This window comes from Cydia splendana, chromosome 25 (assembly GCF_910591565.1).
Source record: "Cydia splendana chromosome 25, ilCydSple1.2, whole genome shotgun sequence".
Taxonomy (NCBI): domain Eukaryota; kingdom Metazoa; phylum Arthropoda; class Insecta; order Lepidoptera; family Tortricidae; genus Cydia; species Cydia splendana.
This window is the reverse complement of record NC_085984.1, coordinates 7,105,833-7,120,210: the sequence shown is the minus strand read 5'-3', so window position 1 is coordinate 7,120,210 and position 14,378 is coordinate 7,105,833. Positions and strand designations below refer to the sequence as shown.

At 38.8% G+C, this 14,378-nt stretch overlaps 1 protein-coding gene across 2 annotated transcripts in view; it reads left to right on the top strand.

Moving 5' to 3' along the window:
• The window catches only part of LOC134802722 (zinc finger CCCH domain-containing protein 13-like), a 73,060-nt gene extending 59,304 nt beyond the window's left edge, over window positions 1-13,756 (top strand). The window contains exons 4-8 of one of the 2 annotated variants that reach the window (XM_063775371.1): window positions 4,849-5,070; window positions 6,012-6,145; window positions 6,810-6,986; window positions 9,342-9,431; window positions 9,632-13,756. In XM_063775371.1, the coding sequence (XP_063631441.1) occupies window positions 4,849-5,070; window positions 6,012-6,145; window positions 6,810-6,986; window positions 9,342-9,431; window positions 9,632-12,083 (3,075 nt within the window). In that variant the 3' untranslated portion in view covers window positions 12,084-13,756. The other variant, XM_063775370.1, reaches the window with a different exon arrangement.
• The last annotated feature ends 622 nt before the right edge of the window (window positions 13,757-14,378 follow it).

Below are 14,378 nucleotides of genomic sequence, written 5' to 3'. Positions count from 1 at the left end.
TTACTACATTCGTACTTGCACTCAGTTGTTATTTTTACACAATAATCCTATAGCGTTTCATGTTAATCAATAAATTCATACTTTTAACTCGGCCGCATTCAAGAGGCGCTGGTAGGTGGGTAGTCTAGCGGTGGAAGCGGGCGACTTTCAACCCGGAGTCGCGGGTTCAAACCCCCGGCTCGTACCAATGAGTTTTTAGGAACTTATGTCCGATATACGATTTTTAAATATTTAGCTGTCGCTTTTCGTTGAAGGAAAACATCGTGAGGATACCGGACTACCCATCCTACCCTACCCATCGAGGTTGAAAAATTTTATAGTCGCCTAAGCTCAAGCCACAAAAAGGTCAAATACGGCGTTCTCTGAATAAAAGATTTCCTTTGGCAGAATTAATTCTAAGATCCAATCCTGCCAAAGGAAATCTTTTGTTCACGCAATGCCGTATTTGAGGACCTGCACCCTCGACTATTCCTACTGCTATATTTTGCTGCATAATGTTGTCAGCTCATGTAGAATATAATAACCACCAACATAATTATAAATCCATGCAGGCCTACGAAGTCGCGGGCAACAGCTAGTTCATTATAAATACTGTTGTGCTAACGATATTTTAGAATCATAATTATACCTATTTTCATTGCGGCCGAGTCATCATCTTCTTCGCGTTTGTCCCGGCTTTTGCCACAGCTCACGCCTGGGGTCCGCTTGGCAGCTAGTCCCGAGAATTGGCATACTAGGTATTGAGTTAACAGAACTTCCGTGAGACACAGACATATTAAATGAGCGTTTCTTTTATTTATTGCTATTTTTATATAAGCCACTTTTGTGCTATTTCTAGTCAGGATCGCGAGCCCTTTTCATCCTTATAGGAGAAAAAAAGTGACCTAAAATTTACATACAGTTTTCAAAATTTCCTCTTTATTACCGCCATACAAAGTAACACAATAGGAAAAAAACACTGGGACGTTTTTTTATCCCATTATGATCGAAAAAGCTCGTGATTCTGAGTAGAAATAACAAAAAAGTGCCAAAAAAGGTCACAATATATAAAAATGGCAAAAAGTAAAAGAAACGCTCAAATATTGGCTCCACGGAATACCAGCGCTGTAGCTAGGGAATGCAAATCGGTTATAACCGTAACCGAAATATTCGGTTATAACCGAATATTTTGAAAAAATTTCATAACCGAATATTGGAAACTCGAATAACCGGTTACGGTTATTTTCGGTTATTTATTTATGACTTAAATTTTATGTTTTCATCATCAAATGACTACAAACTCCTGCCATTTTTGGCTGTGACGCCTGTGACTATAATTTTTGTCATTCGTGGACTTTAATAACAATAATATACCAAATTTACTTCCCTTATTTATTAAATATTTTTATTGAATATTGTATCACGTCAAGGTCATACTTTTACTGTATATGGTGTGTTTTATTAAAAAACGAAGACTTACTCACATTCCCTTATACTGTAGGTACTAAAACAAAGCAAAACGTTGTATTGTACAGTAGGTACACGTGCGAAAAGTAGGAACTCGTGTCGATTAAAAACACTCCCTTCGGTCGTGTAATTTATCGCCACTCGTTGCGAATTACCTTTTCGCACGTGTACCTACTGTACAATACAACGTTTTACAGTACATAGGCCGTTTAAATTTTCGACATACGCACGTATATCTAGTGCTAGTTACCGCACTAAGGCCAATATATACTTAATCATAATTAGCACCATATGTACTTTAAAATATATTCACGGGTCACTCTCGTAATTTTAAGTCGAAATACGCTCGCTCGCATGTTAATATATTAAGAATTGAATAGAAATACATTTATTGGAAAAACGATCTACATTACAGCACCACATAAATTAAAAAGGAAATCTTATTCAATAAACACTTAAAACTATTTATTTACCTATTACTAAAACTATCATGCAATAATGAGAGTATTGATTGATGCTGGTATAGAGGCTACAAAAGGAAAGATTTTTGTATTTTTTTTATTCCTTCATTGTAAATTTATAATTTTTCGTCTAAAATAACCGTAACCAATTATAACCGATATTCGGTTATTTTTCGGGCATAACCGTAACCGAAACCGGTTATGAAGTTTGGCCGGTTATTGCATTCCCTAGCTGTAGCGTATATCTGCTGCGCATATGCTGAGTGGCAGTGTTGGCCGAAAGTTAATGCGAATTGAAAATGCTGGCCATTAACCATTATAAATTGAATCGTAAACTGTAATCGTCCGTTACGGTTTAAGGTTCAATTTACAATGGTTAATGGCGAACTTTTTCAATTCGCATTAACTTTCGGCCAACACTGCTGAGTGGTGTCCTTTTGTAGCCTCTATACCAGCATCAATCAATCAAGTGGCAGTGTTGGCCGAAAGTTAATGCGAATTGAAAATGTTCGCCATTAACCATTATAAATTGAATCGTAAACTGTAATCGTCCGTTACGGTTTAAGGTTTAATTTATAATGGTTAATGGCGAACATTTTCAATTCGCATTAACTTTCGGCCAACACTGCTGAGTGGTGTCCTTTTGTAGCCTCTATAGGGGCTGTCCATAAATTACGTCATCGTTTTTTGACGATTTTCGACCCCCCCCCCCCCTAACATCATCCAAAAATCATGCTTCGAATGACCCCGTTTCCTCCTACGTCATGCTACCATCATCCGATGTCCAGACCCCCCCCCCCCCCTAATTTGAAATGACGTAATTTATGAATAGCCCCTTACCAGCATCAATCAATACTCTCATTATTGCATGATAGTTTTAGTAATAGGTAAATAAATAGTTTTAAGTGTTTATTGAATAAGATTTCCTTTTTAATTTATGTGGTGCTGTAATGTAGATCGTTTTTCCAATAAATGTATTTCTATTCTATTCTTAATATATATATATATATTTTTTTTTTTTTTTTTTAACATGCGAGCGAGCGTATTTCGACTTAAAATACGTGAGTGACCCGTGAATATATTTTAAAGTACATATGGTGCTAATTATTATTAAGTATATATTGGCCTTAGTGCGGTAACTAGCACTAGATATACGTGCGTATGTCGAAAATTTAAACGGCCTATGTACTGTAAAACGTTGTATTGTACAGTAGGTACACGTGCGAAAAGGTAATTCGCAACGAATGGCGATAAATTACACGACCGAAGGGAGTGTTTTTAATCGACACGAGTTCCTACTTTTCGCACATGTATCCTAATGTACTATTACGTCGCTACTTAATTTAGAATTTAAAATTACGCCCGCTGCCTCCTACCGTAATGATAATGACTGAATGGGATCCATGTACTGTACCGGGTAACTGTAACACGAGCATATAATTAAAACATAGATTGTACTCCTCAATCGGTGACACTTTTGTTCACCAAGTAATCTAGACTTCCTATTTTTCATACAAAATAAATATTATCTTCAATGGACGCCATCGCCATGCCATTAATGATTGACGTTGCTTGTCATGCTTTAAACATAACAGGCCACACCCGGTATAAGTATACTTAGATAAGTATGCTACAGTAATGCAGACATTTCGCCTTGATAATCTTAGCCAATAAGGAGAAATTCAGTCAGGAAATGCATAACGCGTATCACCTTCGCAAGTTCCCTACGTCGATCGAAAAGTTGCTCTAACCTTCGAATATCTGACGTTGCTTACTAGTGTTTATATAATCGCGTTCGCCTTCCTGTATTTACATTTTAAACACATAATACTGACTTGATCTTAATCCCATTTAATCCCTCTATAATCCATTGCTGGATATCAAATCAATTTCATATTTTGAAAAGCTGAATAAGTTTCATCTCATTAGTGCTACTTGACAGGTTTTTAAAACAATACTTACAAAAAACCTAAAACTAACAACTAAAACTAAATATAAAATATCTCTCCAAAGCTACCCGCTTCTGGAATGGACCCTAGAATGCTGGCGGCGTTGCCCCTTTGAACCGCCAGACTTAATCTTTGAGCCAAGAAGGAGCCCGCCCTGTGGTCGCCCGAGACGCCTATTAGCCTGACCGACACTTCCTTTATTAACTGTTTGGTGTCGGTCGACCATGGGCCCAGTGTTTCAATGGCGAGCGCCGCAAAATCATATTGATCCGTTAAGAACGCATATTTGCGGCGCTTTAGTGTCTGGGCCTGGTCCGCGGCAGTCCCGGGCTTCCCGGCCGATCCCTCAACGTGGGACGGTGCTAGCGTATCGACGCAGGTAGCGTCCCACGCTAAAGGGCGGCCAAGGCTCCAGGGCCTCCAGGGCACAAGAATGCAGCCGTCAGGGCTCTTGCCGTCTGTGGCAGAGAGGCCTGACGGCTCCAGAGTTAGTATTGGTTTTAATCTTACACCTTTAAACGAAGCAATTCTTGTATATTTATTTATTTATATATCTCGGGGATCTCGGAAACTGCTCTAACGATTTCGATGAAATTTGCTATATGGGGGTTTTCGGGGGCGAAAAATCGATCTAGCTAGGTCTTATCCCTGGGAAAACGCGCATTTTTGAGTTTTTGTACGTTTTCCGAGCAAAGCTCGGTCTCCCACATATTAAAGTTAAATACGCTTACAAGTGGTTTCAAGTCAGTCAATAAAATAATTTCAAATCTCATTCGATGTCAGAATATCCAGACACAAACCCAACAAAAGACAGTTCTTGTATTTATTTTTTCTTTTAGGTACCTAGTGTAGTAGTACTTGGTGTTTAACTTCCATTAGCAACTAAATTATTATAAGTACTAAAGATATTTCTATATTTTCAACACGCTTCCACGATCTATCATATAATTTGTAGAAAAATGTATACCTAACATTGTGTCTTTCCATTTCAGTTAGAAACAACAGCGGAAGGAGGAGAGACCAACACCACCAGCAAGCTAACGGGGATCCCCCAAATCGACTACATCTACGACCCCAACCTCCCGCGAGAGCTGAATGGCTACAATCTCTCTAGCTACCCCTTCTATGAGACCGTGCCTCCACTAGAGATGATAGACTTCAAGTGTGACGGGCTACATGATGGGTTCTACGCGTCTGTCCCTCATGGGTGCCAAGTAAGTGTTTTATTTGTCACCCCAACTTGCCCCGAGAGCTGAATGGCTACAATCTCTCTAGCTGCCCCTTCTATGAGACCGTGCCACCACTAGAGATGATAGACTTCAAGTGTGACGGATTACATGATGGGTTCTACGCGTCAGTTCCTCATAATTGTCAAGTAAGACCTTATACTACCCTGAGAATTGAATAACGATATATTAGCTATAGGACAAATTTCTGGTTATTTCTTCTATGACGCCGCTCAGCCACCAAAGATAGATTTTAAGTCATACGAGAATGAACAGCACAATGGGTTCTACGCTTCTGTTCCTCATAAGTGTCAAGTAAGTGTTTTATTTGCTACCCCAACTTGCCCCGAAAGCTGAATTACTACAATCTCTCTGCCTACCCCTTCTGCGAGACCGTGACTTCACCAGAGATAATAGATTTCATGTGTGACGGGTCACATGATGGATTCTAAGTTCCTCATAAGTGTCAAGTAAGAGCGTCTAAAGCTCTTTAGTATATTGATCAGATATACACCTAAATTTCGTATTTTATGTTTGGATTTAAATTGATAAGTATACAAAAGACTATTTCTTTGGTGACTTTGTACACAATTACCTGTTCTCATTTTAGAAACACAGAGAAGGATTTATATAGATACCTACAGGTGGTCTGTAAAGAGAAATAAAGGCGTTTATCAGAAATTGGTTTGAATCATACTCATGATTAAATTAAAATGTGTTCCTTTACGAAGTTAGTCAAGTCTTTTCTGGTGTATAAGCGTGGTGGAACAATTTTTTTGATAAATAATCCCTGCTGAACTGGACTCTTTAAAAGAGAGGCCAGACATAGCACTAGACAGAGATCTCTGGAGGAATTAGGTCCGGCCTTTGCCCAGCAGTGGGACACAACAGGCTCCAAATAATAATAATCCCTGCTCCTCTGTTTCCAGTTATACCACCACTGCCTGTTCGGCACGCGGTACGACTTCCTCTGTGCGAACTACACGGCGTTCGACCAGAAGACCTTCATCTGCCAATTCGTCTCTGAAGTGGATTGCAAGAACTCGCCAAACTATTTCAACAGGTGAGTTTCCAAGCGCTTGCGTCAATGCCGACGCCTTACGGCCTGGCCACGACGACATTGCGCGACTGGCTTCGGCTTAGGCGACAACCATAGGTTGGAGCGAGAGACAGCGATCGGACCTTTCGTTCCCACCTATGGTTTTCGCCTTAGCCGAAGCTAGTCGCGCAATGTCGTGGCCAGGCCGTTAGACTCATTATTCCAAGGATTTCTCAACAATTGTATTGTACTATTAGAACAAATTAAATTATTTTCAGAAAATATTTTAATTTGTTTCTATTTCAAGTAAAGACTACTACTTATATAAATTATAAACTGAAATAAATGTCATATACTAAGAAAAAGTGACCAAGGCCTCCATTGCCCCAGGCTGTAATCGAACCAGCGTCCTCTGCTATCGCGGCAGGTGCCTGTACCTACTGGAGGCCTTGGTCAGTTTTTGTTAGTATATGACATTTATTTCAGTTTATAATTGTATTGTAATTCGGGTGATTTTCCGCAACTCGACGACTGGCGCCTCTATTTTGGGTGATTCTCAACAATTACATGCTGGCTTTTCATCTTTCTAATTATTCTCTCCTAAACCTATGCAACCAACGCCGCGGACGCAAAGAGCCTGTTTAAGTACAAAATTTCTTATCAAACTAACTTCTCAAATTATTTTTAGGAACGAAGCTCTCTACAAAGCCGCGTCGACGACCACCATTCCTCCCCCCACCACGTCGACCACTACGACCACCACTACCCCCCGCCCGCACCCGCGACCCCGTCGGCCTCATAGATATGACTATTATGATGATGACTACTATTATCCCGAGAGGGATGACTACGATTATGAACAGAGGTTAGTATAATCTATACGCTTCGCTGTATTACTACTATTAAGGTGACAGAGGTGAACAGAAAGTGTTGAAATGGACGTCCTTACTGTCCTTAGAAAGTAGCGTCCTAAACAGGTGACCTAACTCGAAAATTACCTTCTAAGAAAGTGACCTAGTCCGCCTAAAGCACCTTTTAGTAGGGGAGCCCACGATGCTAAATCGGGATTTACTCGAGCGTCATACAGACCTATTGAAATCCAAATATTAGATGATAAGAAGAAAAAAAAGTTATATAAAGTTTTTTCTCCAGCGAGCCGGAAAGGGTCTACATTTTTTTTTTAATTTCGGGAGGTTGGTGGAGGGTTAAAAAAATTGTTAAGCAGGTTTGGTCGTTTTTGTCCACTTTAATGCTATATTTTTTCTATAACTTAATATAACACTTATTTGTAGGCATTTTCTTAATCTGACGAACACAAGTTTGACGCCTAATTTTTACATTGTAACCGTCAGATTAAGGAAATGCGTGCAAATAATTATCAGATTTAGTCATAGCACAATTATAGCGTTAATTTGGACTAATATGACCAAATCCACAATCTGCTTAACAATTTGTTAAACCCCCCACCAACCTCCCGAAATTAAAAAAAAAATGTAGACCCTTTCCGGCTCGCTGGAGAAAAAACTTTATATAACTTTTTTTTCTTCTTATCATCTAATATTGGAATGGCTAAAAGGGGTAAAGGTAGACTACACGGGGTAGCAAGATATCATTCATATCTTAATCTGACGCGCTCGAGTAAACACAAAAATCCCCTCTTGGGCTCCCCTACCATTTTCAATCAGTTAAAATGAATTCATGTAAATTAAAGAAGCCAGTGGATCTCAAACTGACGTTCGGATGTCAACAGCAGCTGCTTTAGGTACCGTAAAATCAGGTAACTAGTCACAGACGTCACACTAACACTTAAGGAGTTTAAGGACAGTACAGTCCTCAAACTCCTTAAGTACAACTATGCTCCAGTTTTTAACATTGATTCTTAACGAGCCTTTATGATTTGTACTCGTTACATGTATTTTGGAGCCTTGGAGGTTATCTATAATTATTAAGTATACCGGGTGTGGCCTGTAACACGAGCAAATAATTAAAACATAGATTGTACTCCTCAAACGGTGACACTTTTGTTCAACAACTTTTAAAAATTATGAAGTACCTATTTAGAGTCCCTATATTTCATACAAAATAAATATTATCTTCAATGGACGCCATCGCCGTGCCATATCAGGGTCAAACAGATCACTGTGTTATGTCTTTCCTGTAGACATACACAAAAGTTAAGGGCTATAAAGGTTAATTTTCTTATTTAACCCTTATCCACGTGAAAAGGTCCTCCTTTTATTTAAAGAACTATGATAAAATCATTGCTTACATGCCCACAAGCTGTTAACTATTGCCCACAGGAGAGAAAACTAGTGTGTTATCGCGAACAGTACATTTTTCTCTCCTGTGGGCAATAGTTAACAGCTTGTGGGCATGTAAGCAATGATTTTATCATAGTTCTCTAAATAAAAGGAGGAGCTTTTCACGTGGATAAGGGTTAAATAAGAAAATTAACCTTTATAGCCCTTAACTCTTGTGTATGTCTACAGGAAAGACATAACACAGTGATCTGTTTGACCCGTCATTGTGATTGAAGTTGCTTGTCACGCCTTAAACATAACAAAATTCGCAATACATCGCGTCTTAGAATACTTTAAAGGGTATTAAAAATCAAACCACAAGTTATTTTTAAAAGTTGCTGAACAAATGTTGGTCAGTATGAGGAGTACAGTCTACAGTTCAATTTTTTGCTCGTATTACAGGCCACAGGCTGTATATCGTCGCTAGGGGTTACAGCGATATTGTTTTCCAGCGACGATATACTCAACATAATTTGAAAAATACTTATATATATTTTACTGGATCTTGAATTTAGACCACAGTTGTAAGTTGTGGACTAAAGTTACCTGATTTTACCGTACTGTTGCAGCGTCGTTGTTGCCGCCGCTGTATCTGTCAAATTCCTTGATAAAATGAGTGACGTTCGCCACCTCAATACTGCCGCCATCAACCAACCAAACCAAATCGGACTTATTTTGTTACAAAACGCTTAAAAGTAATGTTAGGGCAAAAGCCAGAACGTATGTCTCTCGAAGTCTGAAACTTGAATTCACCAAGAGAACTTTGTCACTATTAACATAAAAAAGCCGACCCTTATTTAAGGTGCCCTCCCCTTTTATCGCTTTCAGGCTATGACTAGTTAAAGGGAAGCTTTAATGACTCCACTCTTGCCTATTCCTTCAAAACTTTGTCTCATTCAAGCAATGACGTTTATTTTCAGGGGTGGCAGGAGACCCAGGCCTAGGCCCCGACCTCAAGGCAGGCCGGGAGGTAGGAAGCGGAGGCCTGTCGATGACTACGAGGATGACAGGTTTGTCACTATCTTTGTACAGTCGAAATTTTAATTTATGACCCATTTCGTACCTTCTCACAGTGATAATGAATCAATCAATTCAAAACTTAAAACTGAAAACGCGATAAAAGATAAATATGTCCATTTAGGCAAAAATAAGTATAATAAAAAAACAATAAAAGAGTCTTACGCTTAAAATCGAATTTAATATTTTCCAGATACGAACGTCGACCGCGTCCAAGAGACGAGCAACCTGAAGACGACTACGAGGACAGAAGACCCTACGACAGGCCCAACAGGCCAGCTAAGAGACCTTACAGCGACAGGCGTCCGTATGAAGACGAAGAAGATAGACCTGGCTATAGAGCTGGAAACAGAAGACCTAGACCTAGAGATGAAGAAGAAGAGAGATACAGAGAAGATGACAGACCAAGACAAAAAGATAAACCAAATGAAAAGCGACCCCGTGATGATCCTGGTCGAGATGATATGAGAAATGAAAAACCTAGGGAAGGATTCAGGCCCAGGGATGAAGGGAAAACACGTGAAGAAATAAGGCCAAGAGATGAAATTAGGCCCAGAGATGAAATGAAGCCTCGAGATGAGATTCGATCACGCGATGAGATTAGACCTAGAGATGAAAAAAGACCACGTGATGAAATACGATCGCGAGATGAAATAAGACCAAGAGATGAAGGTAGACATAGAGATGAAGTTAAGCCTAAGGATGAAGGAAGAACTCGTGACGAAATAAGGCCGCGTGATGAACGAAGACCATCAAGGGATGAAGGCAAACCTTCAAGACCTTATTCTAATGAAGGACGAAGGTATAGAGGAGACAGAGAGAATGGCAGAGATGAAAAGCCTAACAGTAAACCAGAACCAAGGCCAGAGAGAAATTATGATGATGAGAGAGTTCGTGAAGAAAGAAGACAGCCACCAACCGCTCCTGAAGCTCAAACGTTGGTGAAACCTAATGGCCGTGGTATATTTAGTCAACCAAGAATGGCGCCAAAGATCAAACGGCCGGTTCCAGCCACTGAGAAAGATAAATACGGATATGTCCCAATAGCGACCACGAAGGCGCCGTTAAGAGCTGACGATGATGAATATTATGATGATTACGAAGAGGAAGATACCAGGAGACCATCGTCATCTGGCAAGAACAGTCAAATTCAACAAAGGCCAAAACCTGAACCTGTAGAAAAGGAAAAATTTAAGCCTTCAAGGCCACATTATTCTAGTCCAGCGCCTAAAATTAAGAAAAATAAAAGGCCAATCGATTACGAAGATGACGAATATTATTATGAGCCGCCTGTGAAATCACAAAAATATACTTACAATCAAAGGAACAAAGAAACTCCCAAAGTTAAAGTGACTGATGAGTATTACGATGATTACGAAGACAGACGAGATAGTGATAGAGATCACGTAAAAACAAAAGACGAAGATATTACTAGTAGGATCAAAGATCTGAAACCTAATGTAAAAGTACTAAAGCGTCCTTTTTTACCGTCTAGGGGTGGTAGTCCCTACTTGCCTAGGGGCTTGCAACCAGTTGCTGGTAAAGACTTAACTGCGCCCCCGAACACCACCCCCAAACCCACCACCACTACTACTAGCACCACTACTACCACTACTACTACCACTACCACCCCTAAACCTACTACAACCACTACTACCACAACTAGACCCACTACCACGACTACTACAACTACTACTACTAGGCCCACCACAACCACGACAACAGAAGAACCAACGACTACAATTACAACAGGAAAACCAACTACAACCGAACTGACAAAAGACGATTACGAAGATGATGTCGAAGAGTACTACGATGAAGAAGATATAGATTACGACAGAAAAGAAACCACAACAGACGAACTAACGACGCACCAACCATCAACAACGCGCAAACCAACAACAACACACAAACCAATAACAACACAGAGACCAACGACAACAGCCATCGCTGAACTGACAACGAAAGACCAAGCCAAAAACTTAGCCGCAAAAGTATTAAGGATATACAACGATCAATACCACGCGATAAAAGAAAAATTAGAAACTACTTTGTCACCTGGAGATTATTTAAAACCCTATTTAGAGGCTGAGCAAGCGGCAGCAGATGAAGAAAGAAGACAAGAAGAAGCAGATGATTACAATTACAGTCCGACAGAAGCACCATTCAAACCGTCCCCTCAATTACCAGAAGTTAATCCAGAAATTTCAAAGCCGTACACGGCGACTGGCAAACCTTTAAGAATACCAGAGAACATATCTATTAAACAGAATCTAGCTGATTCTATCGAAAACGATTATGATGTGGCACTTAACGAGGCTTTAGCGCCTGCCCTTCCAAATGTTAATGTTAGAAATAACATCCCAAGTGGATTCATGGTTCCAGGAGATAGGGACTACACCTATTCAAGATTTAGGAGCAATTTCCAGCAAGAACCACAATTTGCGGCTTCGGAATTAAACAGCTATCAGATTCGGAAAAGGCCGCAGATATCAGGGGTTAGTATAAGAACACCGTCATCATATTTCCTACAGCCACAGAGATACCAAGATGGTATACAGAGGCCTCAGCGGCATCTAGTTTATGACCCAAGACCTCAAAGCCATTCAGGCGTTTACCAGGCGGCGCAGTTTAAACTATTTTGAGGCAGTTGCCAGTCCCAATGGTATAAAGTGTATCATGATGGCCTCTATATTAATCCGCAGGTAGTTGAAAATGTAATGGTGGATCAATTTATTTGTGTTTATATTCCGTTATCCAGAATCCATAGCGTAAATTTCATTTGATAATTTGATTTCATTTGAACGTTCGCGTTTGCGTTAAGTCTATTTTTGTATGGGATTTTGAACAGCGCGCTAAGCGGGACGTTTAGGAAACTCAAAATGACAGCGCAAACTCACTATCAAATGATATGTACACTAGGGGCACTTACAGAAACAATAGTGGTACAGTGTGTTAGTGAACGTTCTACTATTACGCTCATTATCGAAATGGCTTACAACTTCTTGTTTGGTAAATTTAAACCATAGAATGAAGGTTATATAGTTGTTCAGGGAATATCCATGGCAACGTGTAACACAAAAAGTTGATTCATCCAATGTGGGTTAAATTGGAATATTCAAATTGTGATGGGATGGGGTAACCTTTGAAAGATTTAACAAAATAAACCTGCGGTTTGTACAATTTTTTCGCAAAAATCGTTTGATACACGCTGCAGGTTTTAGTTTTTGGTCCTTTAGTCATTTCTAGTTTATTTTACATCACTGCCAATTTATACAACACTAGTTTTAAATTAAGGTCATCAACTTGTCTGACTTAGAATGAATTTTTTAGCAATTTGATTTGAAACTAATACTCAAACGTTGATGAAGAAAATATTCATGAAAAATAACTTTTTAGTTCTTAAATAATTATTTTTGTATTTGCCGATATTTTGAGTAGGATAATTTACTTCTTCTAACTTAATTATAGTAATGTACAGTCGCCATCAAATACATCGGAGCGGCCAAGGTGTTCACAAATATCTGAACACGCCTCTATTGCCAAAGCGTTAAGAGTGCGTGTTCATATATTTTTGAGCACCTCGGCCGCTCCGATAAATCTGATGGCGCGGTCAATGAAATGTTGGTGTATCAAAATGTCGACATTATAGTGCAATAATAATAGTACACGTACTTACACAAGTTGAAGATAAGTTATCTACGACTCCTTATCAATATGGTCAAAACTATAGGCCCAATAGATTAGGGTCCGTCTGAATTAAGTCTGCATGGATCTTGATAAGCGAAAGAATATGGGAATGGCACCGTAAATGTCAAATATCGAAATTTGAAATTCATAGTGGCGCTGCCAAACTTTGTCGCTTCCAAATCGGTGCAAACTTAGCTTAGACGGATTCTACTCATAGCGCAACAGCTGAAAAGAATAGTGTTTTTTTGTAAATAAGTATATTTCGGTACACGGCGGGAAAAAGTTAATAACTCGAGATATAAAATTGAAGAAATTTGAACCTCATGTAATTTTATTTTAAGTTTAAGCTTCTTTAATTCTATATCTCGAGTTATCGACTTCTTCTCACCATTTATATAACCAATATACCGGGTGTTTCCTGTAACAGGAGCAATCATTTAAACAGTAGGCTGTACTCCTCAAACTTACCAACATTTGTTCAGCAACTTTTGAAAATGACTTATATGTTTTGATTTTTATTACACTTTAAAGTTTATTCTAAGACGCAATGTATTGCAAATTTTGTTATGTTTAAAGCGTGACAAGCAACGTCAAACACACTGATGTCAGCGTACATTGAAGGCAATATTTATTTTGTATGAGAGGAAGTCTAAAGGATTCATAATTTTTAAAAGTTGATGAACAAAAGTTTCATAGTTTGAGGAGTATAATATATGTTTTAATTATTTGCTCGTGTTACAGGCAACACCCGGTAGATGGTGAACTCGACCCTAAATTTAGATTTTAGAGATAGACCATATCTTCGTGGATTAGTTATACTATGTAATAAAATTTTGTACTTTTTGAAGTGCGGAGAGATATGAAGATGCAATGATAGGTCAGAAAAAGGGCCATTCATGATGTAAACTTGTATAATATACAGTTCCCTACTGCTAAGATTTTTAAATATAAAATAAGAGACATAAGTGTGTGTTAAATTTAGAGAATTATTTTTATATGAGGTCTCATTTTAATAAAATGCTTATAGGTGCCTACTCGTGATAGGTTCTTTAAGTGAAAATAAACAATTTGAAATAAAAAAATATATAATTAAATTTAAGCAGTAGGCACTGTATATAATTTTGTAGTTCGTTCATTTAAGTATTAACAATACTCTTTAGAGTCTTTAGTTACCCAATTAAGGCAGAAAAATATATTTTTCAAGGGTTACCGGTAGTATGTGCTGAATGTATTGTAAATCTTATAAATAT